The 21,073-nt window shown below is 42.6% G+C and overlaps 1 protein-coding gene across 5 annotated transcripts in view; it reads right to left on the reverse strand.

Annotated features, from left to right (window-relative positions):
- The window catches only part of ttll7 (tubulin tyrosine ligase-like family, member 7), a 67,475-nt gene that overhangs the window by 45,959 nt on the left and 443 nt on the right, over positions 1-21,073 (reverse strand). For all 5 annotated transcript variants that reach the window (XM_085774454.1, XM_085774452.1, XM_085774453.1 and 2 more), the window contains exons 2-8: positions 13,121-13,525; positions 12,567-12,698; positions 10,406-10,527; positions 7,671-7,738; positions 7,172-7,330; positions 2,654-2,870; positions 1,327-1,491 (exon numbers count right to left, since the gene is read on the reverse strand). In XM_085774454.1, the coding sequence (XP_085630580.1) occupies positions 1,327-1,491; positions 2,654-2,870; positions 7,172-7,330; positions 7,671-7,738; positions 10,406-10,527; positions 12,567-12,698; positions 13,121-13,145 (888 nt within the window). In that variant the 5' untranslated portion in view covers positions 13,146-13,525. The remainder of the gene's footprint in view (positions 1-1,326; positions 1,492-2,653; positions 2,871-7,171; positions 7,331-7,670; positions 7,739-10,405; positions 10,528-12,566; positions 12,699-13,120; positions 13,526-21,073) is intronic.

A 21,073-nucleotide genomic window follows, 5' to 3' on the forward strand; every position in this document is an offset into this window, starting at 1 on the left:
ACACTTTGCCCCTTACAGCACATCAATAATACCTCAATATAAAAGAGACGCCACTGCTTGGCATGAAAAAACAAACAAACATATACAAGATATTCGCGCCCCCCACAGACAATATTTTGGCAAACAAGCTCTCTTGTCTCTTTGACCGTGACTGTTGGCGAAAGAGTCAGGGCAGCCTGCTAGGCCTGTACAGGAATAAAATGTAAGAGGAGAGATGAATAGAAAAGGAAAGGAGAGAGTGAGCAGAGAGCATATATGTGGAGTTGAAACAAAGCACAGTACGGACAGACAACACAAAGACCAAAGTGGAGTAAGTTCTGAAGAAAAGAAGAGAGAAACCAAGAGAATAGGACGACGGTCTGGCTGAGTCAGAGGGTCACACTCTGCTGCGCCACTGACAACACAGATGAAAGAGCACGAAACAGAAGTGAAGAAAAGAAAGTGGAACAGATAAAAGGAAGCTTTAGTGCCTTCGGAGCACGCAGAGAAGTTACACAGACACCAAAGACGACGAGAATAAATAAGAAACGTTACCACAACAAGAGCTTTGCCAAAGCACTGGTCATAATTCACATACTACGGCCTAATATGCCTCTTGCTCCAACATGAATACAAAGAAAGGTAAAAGTTGATGAAGAGAAGAAATAGAAAATGAAAAAAAGCCTCATGGAAAGAATAATAAACCAGTGGGATTTGATTTTGAGGTTGAGTGCTGGCAGCGTGAGAGCAGACGGTCACACAGAAAACAAGCACTGAGAGACCTTACAGGCCAAATGTCTTTGAACAGAGAGTCAGTCAAGGTCAACAAGAATAACAAAAAGCAAAGAGCACCAAATAACAGAAACAGAACAATATTGATAGAAAAGCAGCTTCTAACTAAAGTAGTTGTACCACAAAGACCCCCTCCAAACAGACACTGATGAAAGAAAATGGACAAAGTAAAGGTGTTTGGATGAGCTGAGTAAGACCAGAGAGAGAGAGCTCACCCTGTAGGAATTGTGTTTTTACTGAGCTTTTCCTGGAGTTAAACAAAGCTCTGAAGCTCACTGAATTACTGTCATAACAAATCATATCAACCCTTTGCTGGTCCACTTGTGTATTGTGTTCTACATGTGTTGGTTTGGGTAGGAACAGCATGTGTATATATGAGCGTGCTCTTACAGATTACACTTACGGATGTACGCATGTGTTGTTTGCACTCGGTGGTGGTTGTGTGTTTTGTTATCATGCCGCACATCCTTCCTTTTGTTAAGGGACACATCCACCTCAATGAGAATAACTGTGTGTCTGTGGTTGTGTGTGTGTTTGGGTAGACTACCCACGTACAGAGACGTCTCCCCAGAACTTGGCCACGTCGTAGTCATTGGTGCGGAGGAACTCGGTGAACCAGCTGATGGACCTCTTGCTGCCTTTGTCCACCGTCTCGTCTCGCTCAAAGTTCTCGTTGTGTTTGTTGACTGAGTAGTTGGTCAGATGCATGTAGAGTTGGCTCTGCGGAGACAAAAGAGAGTTAGGAGGACCTTTCGACATTGGACATTTATGCTGAAATCAATTCAGTTTTTATTTGAAACTACTTCATGGGATATCTCTTGCATAATAGCAACACTGATTTTAGATGCATGAGTGTGTGCTACAATGTGTCACTGAGTGGGTGACTATAACCAGCCTGTTGTATCGCTCTATTTAAACATAACACCCCACCGTTGAAGACAATACATCCTTGTCCTTAGCCTACAAGGTAATAACGCCGTGACTGCAGGCCACTCCAGCCCCCGATGGCTGTCTAGAAGCCTCTCTCTGTGGGATTGAACATCCATCTCCGTGGCATGACTCACTCCATCATGTGTCACTGACTGGGGTAGGACAATACACACTTGTGCCACGGGAGGAGTGCGCCGCCGCGTCTATGCGTGTGTGTGTGTGTGTGTGTGTGTGTGTGTGTGTGTGTGTGTGTTCACATTTTAGATAAGCGTCATGCTTGATAGGAAGCTGCGTGTGTGTGCGCATCCCATCATGAACAACAGACTGTGCTTCAGCAGGTGCAGAACCTCAAGGCAAATATGAGCGGCTTGATATTACAAGAGACATCTGGCATGTGGACATTTACGCTTAGCTGTGTGCATACAGTATGGCTGCACATTCTGTGTGTGTGTGTGTGTGTGTGTGTGTGTGTGTGTGTGTGTGTGTGTGTGTGTGTGTGTGTGTGTGTGTGTGTGTGTGTGTGTGAGTGAGAGAGAGAGAGAGAAAACAATATCAGCCTTTAAGCTGTCTGCATTTGGGCACTGTTGACTGTGTATATGAGTTTGTGCTCTGTGTTTCCCAACCTCTGTCCTCCTGTGTGTTTGTGTGTCTAATTTGATTATGTTGAGTTGCGTAGCACTGCATGGCAGATATATTGTGCTGTGACTCTACCTCTGCTGCCTTTCCGTAGTGCATTTCTTACTCACATTATTGGACAAACACTTGATAGTGTCTCTACTTTCTATAAATCCATGAAGAGTTGTGGGCACATTGTCTACAACCGATTTACAACAACACAACCATGTGCGTGTTTAAAAGTCTATGTATTCATAACGGTGCTTTGAAAAATGCTACACGAATAACAGCCATTACTGATATTTATTATTAGCGGTGTTATATTTTGGAGTCTCACCAGGTTGGCCTCGCTAGGTGCGTGGTACTTCTCCGTGCCCATGCGAACCAGGCCGTCGTTGTAGAGGAAAATGCGAAGTGGGTCGCAGGAAGTGACAAGGATGTAGATGCGCAGGTCAAACTTGTAGCCCTCCATCAGGAAGGGCTTGTCCAGATACTCCTGAACGATAAAGTGCTCCTGGGCCGGCAACTTCTCACAGTTACGGATAAGCGAGATCCTGGATAGACAGAAACTTTATTAATCCTCGGGGGGGAAATTGGGATGTCGTCAGCAGCATAATAAAATATGGCATAGTAAAGACAAAAAAGATAATTAAAAAAATGATAGATGGCAGCATAGCAGGGATCATGAACATGACTGATGACATTGGCACTGTCTTATATATGTGCTGAAGTGAAAAAAAAAAAAAATTGAGCCAAACAGTATACAGATTTTATGGGATTCAACACAATATTTCATTTCAAAGTCGTCTGGGCAAGTTCAGCAAAAGAAAGATTTCTGAGATGCCACGTCTCCCTGTTCTGTTGATACTGTCAATCTTCGCATCCAAGATTAACCTTGCCCTGCTGCTGTTTCAAAATAATTGATATTAAACCTAGTAAACTAGAGATGTAACAGATGCAGTGAGAGTGAGAGGATACGTACTTAATGTGCATGGAATGATTTTTAACATTTAAATGTAAGATATTTAGCGCTTGAGAGTGAAAGGGTCTGAGGCATCGGTGCCCTGTTGGTATTCGTGTGACCTTCTGCTGCTACAGAACCTTCACTGAAAACATATGTAAATGAGCACACTCAGCATGCCTCAGGTCTAGTTTGAGCGGGACAAGCTGTTTGGCTCTGTGGGACATCGAACGTTCCAAATATTTTTGTTACCCAGTTCATTACCTGGCCTTCTCAGTTAAAAACAGCTGAAAAAAAAATACAGGTACAACACAAATGCTGGTTTGTCTGAGCAGCTGGAGAACATTGTGAATTTCCGAAGCAAAACTCCACTTTGTCTGAACGACACAGTGCATCAAATGCTGTGGCAGGGACTTTTAGCTGTGTGTAGGTTAATAAGAGCAGACACTGTGCTCCGCTACAACCTCCACTCTAATTCATTTGCTTTGGTCTCATGTCACTGGCTCTCATGGCTTACAGTGTGCAGACCATAGCGAGCTGGACTCACAAACGAGTTGTGTTCATTTGTATATTCATATGGCTGTGCACACGAGGGTGAGGGGTGAATGTTTCCCAAAACTTGGAGGCATGTGCGCAGGGAGGGTGAGGGGTCTGTTTTAAAAACAATCTCCCACTATGTACAAGTAACGTGACTGACCTTTATCACCATCACTCATAGTTAAGGCAGACTTGGGCTAAATTGGTTACATGCACTGCCTGGAAGGCCCCATTATACACATGCAAGTAGGCTCACCACACACACACAAACACAACATTTGGCTAAGATGTAAAGACCTGATTGTTCGTACAGTTTGAGGGATTTGAGATACAGGGGCACCGAGCCACTGGAGGGCAAACATTGTTCGGCTCTGTGGCTTCTGTAATCACAGCCAGAACATACAGTATCCTGGGAGCAGTGACGTCCGTGTTGTTGTAATTTAACCAAAGAACTCACCTGCTCTGTAAACTCTACAGCCAAAAAAAAAAAACTGGAACACTGTTAATGAGCTTCTATAGAGTTTTTATTTATCAAAAACTAGAGAGGTGTGAATCCAGCCTGGGATGGGAGTATTGCCTCTCAGGTTATGATGAAATAAAATCATAGTCCAGCAGTCCTCCTTTCAGAGGTTCAATCAAACCTCCTAAGCTTGCAGGTCTCCCTCACTGTAATGTTGTTGTTACTTGGGGTTTATCAATCACCACTTGGTCCCACCAGCTAAAAGACCGCTGTATTATAGACGAGCGCTCCGCTGGCCTGCTTATCGCCGCTCCCGAACAGAAAAGAACAGGGAGAATTTGACGGGAGCACTGGCCGACGATGTGAGGGGCCCGCCTAACTGGCAGACAGCAAGCTGAATGATGAGGACAGGGTTAACAGTGTTAGTTAGTCGAGGAGGAGTAGCTGAGGAGAAGACGACATGATTGATGAGCTGGGGTGTCAGATAATCACGGCCCACTCTCCCCTGCCTATTTAATTTGGCACCGGAGGGGATCTCGCCTTTTTAAGCCCCACACGCACTTTTATTTTGTTTCCCTTATAACAAGCTGTGCTTCAGACACAAACAATAACTTCATTTAGTTGGCCGACGGAAAAATAAATTACAGGGGGTAGATATAACTTAATTTCCTGCCGCGTCACACCATGCAAAAAAATAGAGAAAAATCTAATCTTGTGAGCCGCCTGCCGTTGAGTGGTCGAGCTAAACTCATCATCTTTCATATTCTTAATGTATTGCAATAATTCAGCCTTTGCTGCCTTTTATTCTTTAATAAATAAGGGCTTAGTGCAGCATGGAGTTATAAGTAATGCTCACATTATACCAGAAAGGACAAATTCAAAGAGAATGAGAGGGAGAGGTGAAGCACAATGAGCCATTTGTACTTCAATATCCCCACCTATTGGTGCCAGTGATGAATGCACTCCACAGTATTTTTTCATACATGCACATCAGGGGATCCTATTTTCAAAGAATAAGAAGTCAAAAAGAATACTTAATAAATGTTTTGCAATCTGAGCCGTTTCAGCCTATTCAGATGAGCTCCAGAGAGCAACGTGCAATGTGCAAGGGAAAAAATAAATATAAATTCAGAGGACCCTGTTTTTTTGCCTGTCTTTTAGTTTACATGTTATCTCATGAAACAGAATTATTTGTAAAACCAACAGCACTTGAATTGTTGAACTTGAAACCACTGGGCATTTTCATTTTATTTTAGTCCTATCTCTGTTGTCTTGACCTCCACGTGGGTCAAATTGGAGCTGATTAAAATTCTGTTTGGAGTGTCATAGTTGGTGTCATGTGTTGGTTTGGTTCATAAATAAAACATAAGAGTCGGTTACAGGGGTTATTTTCGATACAATTCAGGATGCTTGTGTTGCTGATTGCTTCTCAAATATTAACTGAACTGTTGCATCTATTCATTATTTGACTCACTTTACCAGGTCAGAGCTTTCCAAATGTCTCTCTCCCCTGGGAGCTCACTGATTTCCACCAGCTCCCTCTGGGAAGGAGATTTAAACCTCCAAAGGTGTTGTGGCTCTAGCCCGAGGTCTCCACCCTGTCAGTGGCACCTGGAGCACCTCCAGAAGCCAGGGAGTTTTTTTTTTTACTAGATAACCCCCCTCCCAAAAAAAAAAAGCCCAAATGGCTTTTCTCAAGGCAAAGGCGTTTTAAATTCAATACCAATCCCACACTCACCCTGGCTTATGATGTTCAGTTGTGTTGACATTGTGTCAGAAGGAGGTCCACTCTCTGAAGAATTTAGTTTTCTAATGTTTGTTTCACCAACATTATGGGGGTGGTAATGGCCAATATAGCACTGTTCACTAGAGGACTGTGAAATTGATTTGTGTGATTTCAGAATGTACACGAGTATCTGATGAGCTGGTGATTGTGAGAGTAAAAAAAGGCCACGTCACCATTCGCCATGCACGCAATGAAGGATATGGTGCTGATTTTCTAAAAACATCACAATTTCAACTGTCAGAATAGTGAACAAAGGAAAAAAGGGTCTCCCGCACACTGTCAAGTCACTTGCAAAAGACTTTAATAAAACAAACAACGTTTCGGTCCACAGGACCTTTTTCAAGCAGAGATTTTTTCCTTTGTTCACTCCCAACCTATGCTCCAACGCACCTGTTTTTCAAGATTTTTTAGGTGTGCATCAGCCTCCACCCCTTAACTGTCAGAATAGTGAAATGGTCGTAATAGAAATGCGCCATCACAAACAGAGATGGGCTTTTTACTCCACGGGACTGAGAGTAAATATGCATTCAGGTACCACAGCCTGCTCATCTTTTGATAAAGAGATGCTATTGAGGGACAGTTCCCTGCAGCAGCCATCTTGATCCATTTTCTAGTCAGACTGGTCTCTGCTGATGGGGCCTCATAAAGGAATCCAATAATCACATGCAGAGACCTTCAGGGGAGGAACTACAGTAACTGCCGCAGACCGTGTGTGTCTGTACGTGAGCGTGTGTGTGTATATGTGTGTGTGTATGTCCTCCGCTGGCAGCGATAACCTCTGATTTATAGTGAGTGTGACCATCGAGGACGATGAGGCCAACATTAGGTTCCACCACCACACCCTCTCAGCTCAAATACTCAATCTGGCCCCAGTCATAATGGTGTTTCCATAGACGCCCATGTCAGGGTCACAAACCTCTTAATGTCTTGTTTTGTTGTGCTCGTCCTCTATTTGTTCTTCTGCTAATTTCCTCCTCCTCCTCTCACTCACTCTCTCTTGCTTTCCGTCCTCTCCTCCAGTCACTCTCTCCCTCTCCCACCTGCCCTGGTTTCCCCCCCTTGTCAGTCTCACAGTCAGTCGCTCTGGGTCAGTTGCTAGCCTGTGACCTACCCGTGACCCATGGCTCCGTTGGCAGGTTTGACAATAAAGGTCTTCTGCTTGCGTTTCCTGCGTAGCTCTTTGACGTAGTTTTGGAACTGAGTGTATTCGGCAGGGAAGATCCAGGTTTTGGGTATGAAGCTGTACTCTTGAGGCTGGCACTTGATCATTCTGCCGAGACAAAGAGAGAGGGTGCGTGGGAGTACGGTGATTGTATTTCTTCCTCAAACCAACATTTGCTACGTCTCTTCCTTGTATGTTTTAAAATGAGAATTAACATCCTTTTGTTCTGTTTTTTTATGACAGGAAAGATACATGCTGTGTTTTTACAGCGGTGTCTTTTTTGACTTTTATATGGCTTGTAATGGAGGGATTCTACTACCCAGTTGTAAATTTTTGGAGTGCCAGCTGGCTAAACACTGACACCCTGCAACACAAATTTTCCTTTTGCAAATCTGCAGCTGAACCAAACTGCGCTCATTTTCGGTGTTGAGAGACACAGAAAACTTACTTGGACATGTTTCTTGCTAGGCAGTCTTTCCGGCAGATTTCGCCCATGCCAGGGAAATGGTTAATTCTCTGCAGAGGGACAGGCAGACATAATAATGTTGTTAGGGCCATTACACCACTCAATTCCACCCCCACCCCTTCATAAAAATGAGCACATTAAAGGCAGCAACCTGAAGTGAGCCTACAATGTCCTGACATTTATGCCCAATTACGGACTCAAAACAAAAAGGTGACGCTGAGACCTTTCTCAACCCTTATTTAGTTTACCATGTTTTTTTATACATTAAAGGTTGGGGAGGGAAGAGGCAAGGGGGAAAAAAAAGATCAATCTCAACTCCGAGGGGCCGAGGTAATTGGTTCTGCATCGCAAGCTCCTGCAGTGACAGTTGAATGAATTGCTTTGAATGCGTCGAACGGTGGGGTGGGGGGTAAAGGAAAAACTCCGGATTCACTGTATTCTTTGACCAAATGAGCCTGAACAGGGGCGTTAATTAGGCTCGTATGAACTGAAACTTGACAGCAAACTCTCACAGTACATCACTACAAGGAAAAAAATGGAGAAATTAGCAGAAGGAGAGAGAGAAAGAGAGAGAGAGAGGGAGTGAAGAGGAAAAAACAAGAGCGAACAGTGTAAAAGGAGTCCGTGATTATTATCCAAACGAGACAGACGTAATTAGGGATTCAGAAGAATTGCACAATTATGCCAATGCCGCGAGACGACGTGGCTTGTGAGGGGAAATCAAAACCAATTGTTGAGGGACTTCTACTTTCCTTCTGAGAAATTATCTCATGAAACACCACGGCAGCGCAAGGGAGCAAGTAAAAACAATTGACAGCAAATCACCAGTTCTATGTGAAACATTAGCCACATTGCTACACGTTAAGCTGTTACAGTATTTGTAATATTCAATCTACTTAGCTGAACTCTTGCTGCCCCTATCCTAACAAGCCATACTCTTTCTGACTAGTCTGTGATTTAATCGATCATTAGTGTCCAGTCTAATCAAATAAGCACTCGTGAAGATGGATGGCTAACGCTTGCAGCGGAGGGGGAGCAGCCAAATTCACTCAGCAGGACAGGGAGGTCAAACAGAGGTAAGATCACTCTGAGACTAGTACACAGAACTCAGAGCAACCCTTGTTGTTTAGGCCTGTCTCATCAACATCAGTTGATAGTGACATTTGAAACCTGCCCCACCACCCCCTGCTGCTCACAACTTGTCAGTCTACCTGTCAATCTTCCCATCTGTCTCCGTGTAGACTCTGTTGTTCCCTCTCCCTCTCACTCTGTCCATCCCTCTCTCCTATTTGCTATTCTCTCTCTTACCTCCCACGGTCTGAGGAAAAGAAGATTGGCAGATTCAGAGTCTTCCGTCCATCTTCACTTTTTTTTCTTCCTTTCTTTCCCATTCTATTTTATTTTATTCTGACATTTACTATATTTCAAATCAATCTTCTTTGCTTCTCTCAGCTCCATCTGTCCCAAATTTCTCTATATGCGATTTCCTTTCCAACTGCTCTCATCAATTTCTTCCTCATACATTATTTCCCTTTACTTATTATTTTACTTCTACAGGGTACAGGTATGAAAATGTGAATGTAACGTAAGGCAGGGTGCTGTGTTAACACTGTGTATGCCACATCATAGTCACATCAGCAACCTGATCCATGGTTTTGATAGAAACCACTCAATTTCCATAAACTGTGAGCACATGTGATGATCTCTGTGTACTGTTTTCACTTATCAAAGACTGACTGTGATTAAGTACATATATGAATTCTAGTCTCGATCCGCTCTGCTATTTCTATGCTTTTATATACAAGACGTTTTGTTAGAACAAGCCAGTGTCCTCATTTTTCATGGCAGAGGTAACATCATGTAGTTTTAATAGGCCGAAGTATCTTCATTATAGAAAGATGTTTTTTCTTAATCATTGATTAACTCATTTGTAGGCAAGGCATGTGGCCTTGTCGTCTTCACATCTTATATGTATGCAACGTTAGCATTGCAAGTGCTAGTAAATAAAATGACTTTGCTCTTTGATAAAATTACCCTGAAATGGGTGTGATCCTTGCTAACAGGGATGAATTCAAGATGTAATCGCTTTCTCTCAATACAATTTGGTTTTGGACAATAAGTGTGAATAAACTTTTCACATCTAATCATATTATAGTGGAAAATATTTAGAGGCTTGGGAAAGGGCCTTGCATGACAGAGGTTTAGCGCTTTATCTAAGAATGCTTTGTGTCCAATTATTCTGTAGAAAAAGTGACTGAAGGAAGGGATTTGGTTTTCTCTATAAGAAAGAATTTTGATAAAATTCTCTAAGCATATGAAGGTAAAAGTAGTTGTCTGTTTTATGTGTTATCCTTTCTTCAGGTGCACTGCTCCATTTTGTCTCTTTCATCTTTTCTCTCAGGAAATCTTTGGGAAATTCTACCTCACTATGAGAGGCATGTTATGTTGTTTGTGATGTAAGGTCAGCTCATCTTTTCAGACATGTTCCTCAAAACTTGTTTTATTCCCAAACTCACTTGGAGCTTGCAAAAGTTGATCAGTATCATAATCTTCAGCTTAGCGCCTCTGGTTTACTGGAGCACGCTATAAAGATTAAAAGCAAGATTTTCACGCTCAGTGCAGATATTGGATGTGACACCCTTCTGGTCATAAGCTCTATTCTTCAACCTCTAGGTTACCAAGGTGTGCTGACTTGACATGGTAGCAATGCAGTATACCTGATAATTCCTGAGCTCAGCGATTTTCTCGTGCTGCACAGCCGAGTCATTCCAGATGAGGTTGGCAGTCTCGTCATCATCCCGGGTCTTGATGAAGTCCATCTCATTGATGACTATTCGAACTGGGGGAAAAAACACTCATTAGTACACTCTTTTCTTTTTTTGATTAATAGAATAAAGCAACACAAACATTTCAACAAACTTTATACACTTAATTAAAGAAGAGCCATATTCATAATGACAGATCGACTTACTGATATAGGTGCAAAGTGTGCAATGTGATCGAGACCCATAAATCAAATGTTGCTACTGTACTTTACAGATCGGCGTTTCACTCAAACATTTTCTTGTGGTAAAATTTTGTCTTGCATACATTAAAAGAGAAATGAATCCAGGAGATTATAGATCAAAAAAGCCCACAGCAATATTTACCATTCATGGAATGGTTGCAGAGCAGCCAATCGTAATGCCTCTCTTCAAAAAGATAAATTAATTGTCCGTAATGCATTCAAATCCCACTGGAAACCCCATATAGGAGAGATAGGTGGCAAGCCCATTTTGACATTAATCCAACAACTATTTATTATTCAGTGAGTAATGAAAAATTCATATGCCCTAACGAAACGTGGTATTAATTAATTTTCTTGAAAGCCTTCACGAACCTGAAGAAGGCTTGCCTAATGTTGCATGATGGCACTTGAATGGGAAAAGGATGGTTCCGATGTAACTTCATCCATCTGTTAATGTCGATTGAGGCTAACGGTGTTTTGCTAACTGGAACAGGAAAGGTTTATATCACAGCAGGGCTATGCTTGCAGTTGCCAGTAGGGGCTGTAAGTACAAAGCTATAATCAATCCTCATCTAACTGAACAAATATCCTTAGGGGCAGCGTTTACATTCTCTTCTCAGTGGGTGAGGAGCACATTTCCAACACTATATTCCCTGACCTTTAACCTTTTACCAGTGGTACTATAAATTCTGAAACAAAAAAAGACAGGTGCAAAAAAAAGTAACGGCAAAAATGAGCCATCCATCTGGGCCTTAGTGTTAATTTTCCTTCAAAATCGCCCTGCAGTACCCTCAGAATGGCCACTGTGTGGGTCTCGTCACAGCTAGCAAACTGACTCACAGCTAGACTTCCATCTACCTGCAGGATCCCAGCAGCCCCTAACTTGTACTCGCTGCTGCTGACTCCTTAGTTTCATAGGTTGCAGTTCACCCCTGAGAGCTCTGCTGCCACACAATATACAGCACATACGAGGAGTGCTTACTGTGCTCTTTTGGCCTCTCTCTCTCTCTTTCAAAAAATGAAAACTCACTGCCCAGTTAAATTACCTCAATAAAGATTTATGTATGTATGCAAGGCCAAGTTGTCTCTGTGTGAACTGTTTCACTGGACTGCAGCTCTAGTAGGTTTAATTTAAGACATTACATACCAGCAGCCCACTTCAAACAATCCACTACAGTAAATAAGATTTTATTGTTGGGACAGCATTGTGTGATTAGTTTTGTGGTGTTTGGAGGGACTGACTGAGCCATGCTGGGAACTGCTTCTGAAGTTAATAAACAATGCAGTATAAACTGCTGGCCTGACTCGCTCATGAAATTTCCATTGACAAAATCAAAATATGAATGTGGAAGCCTGAAAACCGAGGCTTTGTGTTATACACTTACAGTAGTTGCTGGATCTGACATAAATTTGGAGACAAGGCTAATTATCACTCACTGCACGTTCTTTAGTATTGATGGTTCCTACATGATTATGTAAGTAGTATCCTGAAAAAAGAATAAGCAAACTTATACCGATACTGCAACTGAAACTACAAACAGACTGCTGCAGAAGCGCCTCGGGCTACTCTCCTGTTTTTCAACAAAAAAGCATCAATACAAGGATAATGTACATCAGTGAGAGGGTTTCATCATCCATCACCCACAGAAAGCCTATTTTCATCCTACAGAGGATTCCCAGTTATTATGAACTCTGTGATCAAAAGATGTTTTGTCTTTGCAGCCTGACGTTTCTGTAGTGCATACTGTATGCCTGTTTCAGCTCCTTCTCGAACCTGTTTTTATTGTCTGGAATTTCTATTTAACATCTTTATGTAATTGCTACAGTAATTTCAAGAGCATTTGAACATCACCAGAAGTATATTACCGTACCAATCTCATATTTGGTGCCAGCGACATTGGTGGTGATGGTGCCTTTTTTCTTTTTGGGGCGTCCCTTCCTCTTCCCACTGCTCTGGTAGGAGCCCACAGATGGCACGTTCACGGGGGACGCTCCTTGATCCTCTGGAGGAGGAGACAGCATACAGAAAGAAAAAAAAATGATACAGTCACAGCTTGTGCTCCAGACAGGGAGGGGGGGCAGCAGGGGTTGCTGGAGTCTTCCAATATTTCTTTCATTCCTGCAGGGGATTTAGTGGGGTTTGTTTATGGGGCTAGAGTATAAATGAATTAAGCGTCTTGTTTGGTATAGCTGCATGCATCATCACTTGTGTGTGTGTGCGTGTGTGTGTGTGTGTGTAGCTTTACATATGAAAGAATAGTTCAGATGAGGAAGCAGCATGTATGAGCAGGTGGCCAGGTAGGTGTGTGTGTGTGCTTCTGGGAGCCACAGTGTGTATATAATAATATGCCAACCAACTGTCTAACAGCATAACCCTATCAGTCGTTGAGAGTTGCGAGTTGGGAGTTGGACTTCTCTTACTCACCTCCATCATTGGGAGGAGAGGGCATCTCAGGGGCTGGAGTGGTGAAGGAGCAAGCCAAGCTTTCTGCCAGGCTTGGTGGGCAGGCTTCGCAGGATACTCACAGCACCCTCCAAGGCCTCGCACACTCGCACTTAGTTAGTCTTTCCTGCCTTGGGCTGTGTGGACAGTGCGGTGGTTCAGGATGGCCCAATGGATCATCTGAGCATCTCCCCGGTGCCTTTCAGCAGCATAAAGAGCAGCAGCAGAGTCTGGGTGGGCAGGGGAGTTTGAAGAGGGAAAGCAGTGGTGGGGAAGAGTGGGAGAGGGGGGGAGGGACTCTCGAGGGGTCTACACAGCCCCAGCTTATTTACAGCCCCAAGAGGAGAAAGGGAAGGAGGGGGTGGACAGGGGGATGGATAGGAATGCCTGTGGAGGAGAAGGAGGAAAAAAAAGATCTTTTACAGTTGCAGAACAGTAGTGGTAGGCCGACTGCTCACTTTGGATTAGTGTGTGTTTTCTTGCTGGGCTGGAGTGCATTGGACATGCTTTTGATGTAAAGCAGCAGCAACAGCAGCACACAGGCCTATCACAGTCTACATCAGTCAATCTGACACTGACCGTAACAGTTTGGGGAGAAATCCGTCCAGCCCTGACACTGCAGTACTACTAGTGAAATAATCTAAAGCTGTGTGATGTCCGCTGGACTAATTGGTATTCCATGGAACCATTGTGAAATATTAATGTGGTTGTCAAGTAAAGGGTCTGCAGCATCTCATTGTGTCTTATGCTTATGCCAGCTGGGTTTCATTGTATGGCTGGGAGGTCACTTCATTCAAACAGATGGCATCTTTACACTGGTTTGTTAAAAGGATGCTCCAGGCTATGAACAGTGTGGGAAATTAACACCAGTCACCAGCCAAATTCTGTTATTGTTTGGCTGTGGTCTGTGCGTATGTGTGTGTGTGTCATCAAACCATTTTTGGAGGTAATCAACCAATGCTGAGATGTCCTGTCTCATAAAAATTTGTTGGCTGGAACAGCAAAGTGACTCAGTGGTTAGCGCTGCTGCCTCACAGCAAGGAGGGAGCATTTGAGTCCCTGTCCTCTTTGTGTGGAGTTTGCATGGTCTCTTTTTGTCACTGTGAATTTTCATGCCCAGGTGCTGTAGATTCATCCCATTTTCAAAGACAAAGCAGCTTTCAGGTGGACTGAAGACTCCTAACTGCCCACAGGTGTGAAACAGTGTGACTCTGCCCATTGATGGACTGCCAAGGCATGAATTGTCTCCAAGCCTTACAGTGTAGCTGAAACGGTTCCAGCTGCTCATTGTCCCCACAAGTCAAAGTGTGCATGTCGCTGCAAAAAATTCACAATAATCCATACTAATGGACGAAGGGTCAGGACCTGTCCTCCATTAATCGGTCACAAGATAAATCTGCACTGATTAACAGGAGACAAAATGATGCATATTCATGTATTTTACTCTAATCTTTCTTCTTTTTTTTCTCCTTGTAAATTAATGGATAGTTTTATCTTTTCAAGTCATATTATCCCTCAAAATATCCTTCTGGCCTGACTAAAAACATAAACATATCCAAGCAGTGACAAGCTGTCGCAACGAAGCAAAGACTTTTTTTTTTCCAAGGGTCACAACAGCCAAATCGTTGGGAGCCAACTGCCTCACATTAGTTTTTTAAAACTTCCTATTTACAAATAGAATAGAGTTTTTAAAGTTTCCGAATATTAACTGCTGCATATTCGAAGCTCAGGGGGGTTCATCTTGATTAATTCCTTATGATATCCTATGCAAGTAAGGAAGATTTCCGCTCAGCCTCATATGGTTGGAAGGAGGGGAAAAAATCAGAAATTCTAATCATAATATTATGATTTTGCCGAGGAAAAATAATCCTAATCAAAAAAGTGGAGCTAAACAGATGCAAATAAATCATAAATCATAGGTAACACATTTTTTTGGGCTACAGCTATAGTACACTGTTTCATGATGCCTCTTTTGCATTTCATAAAGAGATCAACAGTAGCCTCTAGTGGTGAGAATATACTGAGACGCCACAAACACACACATACACATACAGAGATACGCTTGAAGTGCATGTGTACACACATAGACATTCGAAGTAAAGCAACTGTATTGATTCGATCAGCATCTCTGGACAAATCAAGATAGGGAAACAATCCAATCACATTACTTGATCACTCAATAGTCTTCACCGTCAGCCTCTTGGTCTGCCCCTGGTAAGCACATTGATCCCGGGGAGGACCGAGACGGGAATGAGATCAGCCGAGAGGGGGAGAGCCACAACAAAGAGTCACAGTGATAAAGTGAGGCAAGCTGTGCTGTTGACAACCTGCCCCCACCTCCCATCGGTGCACTGGCTCTCTGTACAGGAGGCAGAAAACAGTCTCCATAGGTGCTCTGGACCTTGGTGTCATCTAAACCCTCAGGAGTGGGGGGGGGTTCATGTGATGCAACTAAACACATTTAAAGCAGAAGTAAGCGATCCAGTCGTTTTGGCTAATGCTGCGTTCCAGGCAGGCTTTCGAAACCGTAAATTACAGCCTCAAGTCACAACTTACGACTTTGTAGCGTTCCAGGCAACCCACTCGTGTTTTTCCGACCTGTTTTACCGGTGAAAGTCACTATAACGGCCACTCGTAACTAGGGCTGGGCGATAAAACGATAACGATATATATTGCGATATAACTTTACTCAATAGCAATATGAAACGTGGTCGATAGAAAGTCGATAGGTTTCATTCATTCATGTTTTGAAACAGCCAATGAAAACGAGAGTTGCGCCGCGCTGAACCACTGGCTGAGCCAACCAGGTTAGATTGACACAGCACAGGAAGACTGTACACAGCACAACAACACGTGGTAATGTTTGGGCTGCTGCAGCCTGGCGTCAGCAGCGGGGCATCGCCAGTAAAAAAGAGAGAGAGAATGAGTGTTGCCTCGAAAGAAAAAATGGAGGAGAACGAGTGACCGCGAAAAGACGTGGTACGTCATGTTTACATTAACCCAGATTGATTGAACTCTAATACAGTAGGTGTAAACAACCCTAAACTTTAACCACGGAGACAGCAGGCAGCTTGCCGTCACACATCAAAGGGAGCGCAGTTACGGCGTGGCCGCTCTGCTGCTGCTGCTGCTGCTCACACCAGAGCGACACTGTTCACTGTTCACTGTTCACTGTTCAGCTGTGCCGACCTATACACTGGCCACTTGCGAAGCAAACGCTAACCGCGGCGATTTCTCTTCCTATTTCTTTTTCAGCCGGGTTTAGGCTGAGAATGATCGCTAATTAGACGGGCCACGTCAGGTCCGGGTTTTAATTTTCACGTCCGTTTATAACTGTAGCAGCAGCAGAGAGATGGAGCAGCTCCTGTATGGGGAGCGTGGCTCTGACCTAACTCCTGTCTGATGTAATGTTAAAGAACGCCTGAAGAGCGGAGTGATAATGTCTGTAAAAAGACCCAGTGCTGTTGTACTGTATATCAGCACTCATTTATGTCTCTTGTCCAATCAAATTATTTGGTTGAAACTAACTGTATATAATACCAGTTTTATTTATCTGAAACTGTTATTAGGCTACTCATTGCTTTTATATGTTAATCATTACATCTGAAATGTTCAATTTTTGACGAAAAATAAATATTTAAATCAGAAATAACCTTCTGATATCTTCAAATCTCACTTGTGAGTATGATGGAACATTTAGGCTTGACAAAAACAGTGACTTGAGTCCTATCGTGATATATATCGATATCGACTGATATGAAAAAAATTATCGTGATAGGATTTTTTCTCATATCGCCCAGCCCTACTCGTAACTTCCGACCCGTGAACTCGTACCAGATCGAACTGGTACGACTTCACAGGACGGAAAAACACGAGTTACGGGTTGCCTTGAACGCACCATAACAGTCCTCGTCCCTACGTCACCACATTCAGGCGCATCCCTTGGCTGCACACACAGCCCTGCATGCCGTTCTCTCTCCTCATTGGATAAAAATTGTAGGATACGAGAAAAGTTTTCTCCTCGGCTCAGAGCAGAGCAGAGTGACTGACAGACCCGTGTTTCAGTCCAAACACTCTATGTAAGTGATTGCTGTCGGAAGATATAACTATTTAAGACTTATATTAACACAAAAATATTGCTTACTTCTGCTTTAAACACTCACATACCTACTACTAAAGCACATGTGCATTCTGTGATGCAAGTAACCTCCCTACAATAAATACACCCAGTTCCCGCATAAATCAGGGAACAATTATTTTATTGCTCATTTTGTGATTCATCAACCCTGCAAATAGGCATGTTAATTGTTTTTCAGCTACAGCAGACATAAAGTTATGTTTTACTAATGCAATTTATCTCAATATCTATAATTACAAATAGTGCTGCTAAACCACAATGTTTTCCCTATCTTCGGTTTCAAACAGCAAATATTTTGCATTAAGACTTTTTAAAGTCAAGTCACTATTTTAACTCAAAGAAGCCCTTTAACAAACATAAATTCACTTTATGTCAAATATCTCCACAGACAATGTGATTAGATTTTGTTTCCTGCATCTTTTAAAGTAAAATACCAACACTGATTTTCTGTCTAAGCTTGTTTGCCTTGCAACCACATACGGTCACAGTTGAGGCGCTTTGGTAGCACACTGATTGATGGCCCAGCAAAAAGGCCTCATGTTTTCATTTGTCTTAATGGTAATGGTGGTTATCGGCCACAAGAGGGCCCAGTTTTACTTGGACTCACATGACATTAAGTGGGATTTCAGTGTTAACTAAATGCAAGATAAGAGTAACTGTTGTGGCTGATTGAGTGGGGCCTAAAGCATGGCATCCTGTTGTGACAGCACAGGTTTGAATTCAGCTCAGCGACCATATTTCTGTTCACTATCCCTGTAATATATCCTGGCTTATAAAGTAAAAATCTTTCAGAGGAAATCATTACCACTACACTGCTACAAGAATACTTTGATGAAGCATCTTCAAGCTTCTTTCTTTGGATGTTTTTTTTTTTTTTCAGGGATGTTTGTATCAATCTTCTGCCTTCTAAAATTTCTACTTTTCACCATGAGAACATCCACAAAATGGGTTCAGGGTGTTTTTAAACTTTCCTCGCGTCACATTTTACTGCTATCACTAGAAAACATCATCACAATTAATCCATCAGTGGAGTATTAACAACAAAATCTTAACTAAATCCCTCCCGCTGAGTAGAGTGTGTGTATCATTAATCCTCTGATGCAGTGACACACTTTGTCCAACAGAGAGAGCCAGAGGACCATCACAGTGGAGCTGAATGGGCAGCGCTCCTGTGGATGCTGCTGAGCTCATGCACATCCCCTCTGCCACATAGAAAGGATTCATTGTGGAGTCAGTTTTACATGCTGCTCATCTGCACCACTCACTGTTTCACTGTCCCTGAGTGCATGACAACACACATCTGGCTTTCAGAGCATAGTTATTATGCACACTCTCCCTCTTATTGTCCTGTGAAAGTTGGTCAAATGTGTGTCACCTTGTGTTACATTTCTGCATGTCATGGCTGTCTTTCAGGAAGCCACAACATTACTTTCAGTAACTGGTTTTAAAGTTGTGGCTTTCTGGTGTATATATAGCTGCAGTATACGTGCTGTATATACAATATCATTATTGTCTGTCTGTTTATTTGGGCTGCAGCATTTAGGCCACGTCACAAACATTTACTAGAGCAATATCAAAGGGGCTCAAGTTCAAAACTCTACAGAGAAATTCATCTTCACACACATTTTACCACCACTGTCACTGGCACCTACAAACATATTGTATCCCCTTTCATATCAAAAGCAAATCAACACAGGCAGCTCAGCAAAACAGCTCTACAACAAGTCTTCAAAAGAGAAGCTGAGGTGTCACACCTATTATTACACAAGTCCCTTCAAGAACCACTGGTACATCCCCAAGGGGTTTGTTTTATGTTTTCCCTGCCTTACATGAAACTCCATCTTAAAAGCAGTCATCAAACACAGAATCAATGGAGAGGCTTGGGGAAACACCACTTAGCCTTGTGTGAAAGAGGACAATTTGCAGACACAATTTCTTTTCTGTGCGCACCATGGCCCGATCTTGCCATTACAGCAGTAGTGGGACCTCGGGGTATGTATGACCATTTAAAAGGGCGGACACATTGGCTAAGAAGGGAGGCATGTACTCCTGCACATCCTCAACTGAAAAGCAAATGTAAACAAAATAATTTTCAAGTGTTACATAAACTGTATAAACCCTTTCTTTGAACATTTTACCTTATCTTAGAGAACTAAAACACATCGTTTGCTTGCAAGATCATGTTTGTAATAACTATTTTCACTTCTATCATTATCTGTTTGGCCATGACCACCACATTGTCTTCCAGTAAAAAAAAAAAAAGAAAAATGGTAGCTCGGTTTGCAGACTACTCTCACAGGAAAGCAGTTGGTTTAGAATTGCCAGTGGAACTAAAATTAGCCCGAACCAGTGACCCAACTCTGGCTCGATGCCTTCTTCCAAATATGAGGAGGAACAAGTGTGGGAGCTGTCAGCCCACAGGGTACTGAAATACACCAACAAACAGCTGAATGTTAAGCTTCACTTTATCAGAGAGAATCAGGGGGGTGTACAGGGATGTGGGCAAAATGGTCAAATGCAAAAGTACAGCCACTGCTGTGAATGCTATTATATTAATGCTATTATATTTAACTATTATATTTACTACAATCTTACTTGACCATATAGCCTACTTATGGCTGCTACAGTCTGCACATAGGTTTGTTCAAAGGCACTGCACTTTTGTAACAAGGTAGGTTTTGTTTGTGTGGAGTATTATCAGTGCTTATGAGTATCCTGGCTTATCAACAGCAAACCGACTGCGCCTGGTATGCATGAACTTTTGATGACAACCAAGATTACTCCTATGATTTGATTTGCAGTTAGAGCAGGTTAAATTTCTTGTTCTTAAGCGTATATGTAATTCTAAAAAAGTATTAGCAATGTAGAAATCCAGCCTTTAAACATAAATAAGTGGACAAAACCTGACTTCAGTTATGGTGTCAAAGAGCAATGAAGCCTGATCATGTAGATACTGTGCAACGTTGTGTTAATCCAAAAAATCTTAAGGATGCCAACTGTAGCTGGCATAAAAATAAAAGATTATACATATCATATCCCTCTTAAGCGCCTTAGCCAGGATGCCATGCAGATCTCATATGTTATGATGTTGTTGTTGTTATTATTATTATGTAATCCATCTGCTCTGTTGGGAATGGTCATCTTCAGTGTGCTCTACCAGCTTGTGGTCTGTACTGTAAGTGGCACACTGGACTACAAGCAGGCCAGAGGAAATTAAATGGCTCCTTCAGTCAATCAGCAATCTGTTCCTGAGCATCCAAAGCCAAATGTGTCCAGTAGCCTTTCATATCCAGTCAGATAGGCTATATATTGTATAGCTAACCAAGAAGCTATGCTACTATGAGCAGCGAGAGGACCTAAAAAAGCCTGTCAAAGAATAGCAGTCAATATGGTATCTTCCAGATCACTTCAAGGATTGTAGGCCATCCCCCTCTGGATATGCTGTCTGTATTTCGGGATTAGCACAAAGTGGATTTCTTAAATCCCGCGTATAAATATGTGTGCATATTAGGGCAATCAGGGAAATTGTTTTACGCTCACACCTTAAATGTCACGCAGCGTAAACACAGGTGTATTAGTGCTATGAATTGGCGGCTACTAGCAAGCTGTGGCTAACGTCGGGTCGCTAGTAGCCACTTGCACAGGTCAGGTGGATTGATCAAACAGGGAAACAATCCGGTAGTGGTGCTTCCCCACATCACTTGCTTCCATTAAATGTAGCGTAACGGAAACGTTAACGTTTAACTGCTCAGTGAATGAAGGTTTAATCTTTTTTTTTTCCAAATTAACAAAATACA

Source organism: Trachurus japonicus, chromosome 4 (assembly GCF_045865225.1).
Source record: "Trachurus japonicus isolate A0001 chromosome 4, Traja_1.0".
Taxonomy (NCBI): Eukaryota; Metazoa; Chordata; class Actinopteri; order Carangiformes; family Carangidae; genus Trachurus; species Trachurus japonicus.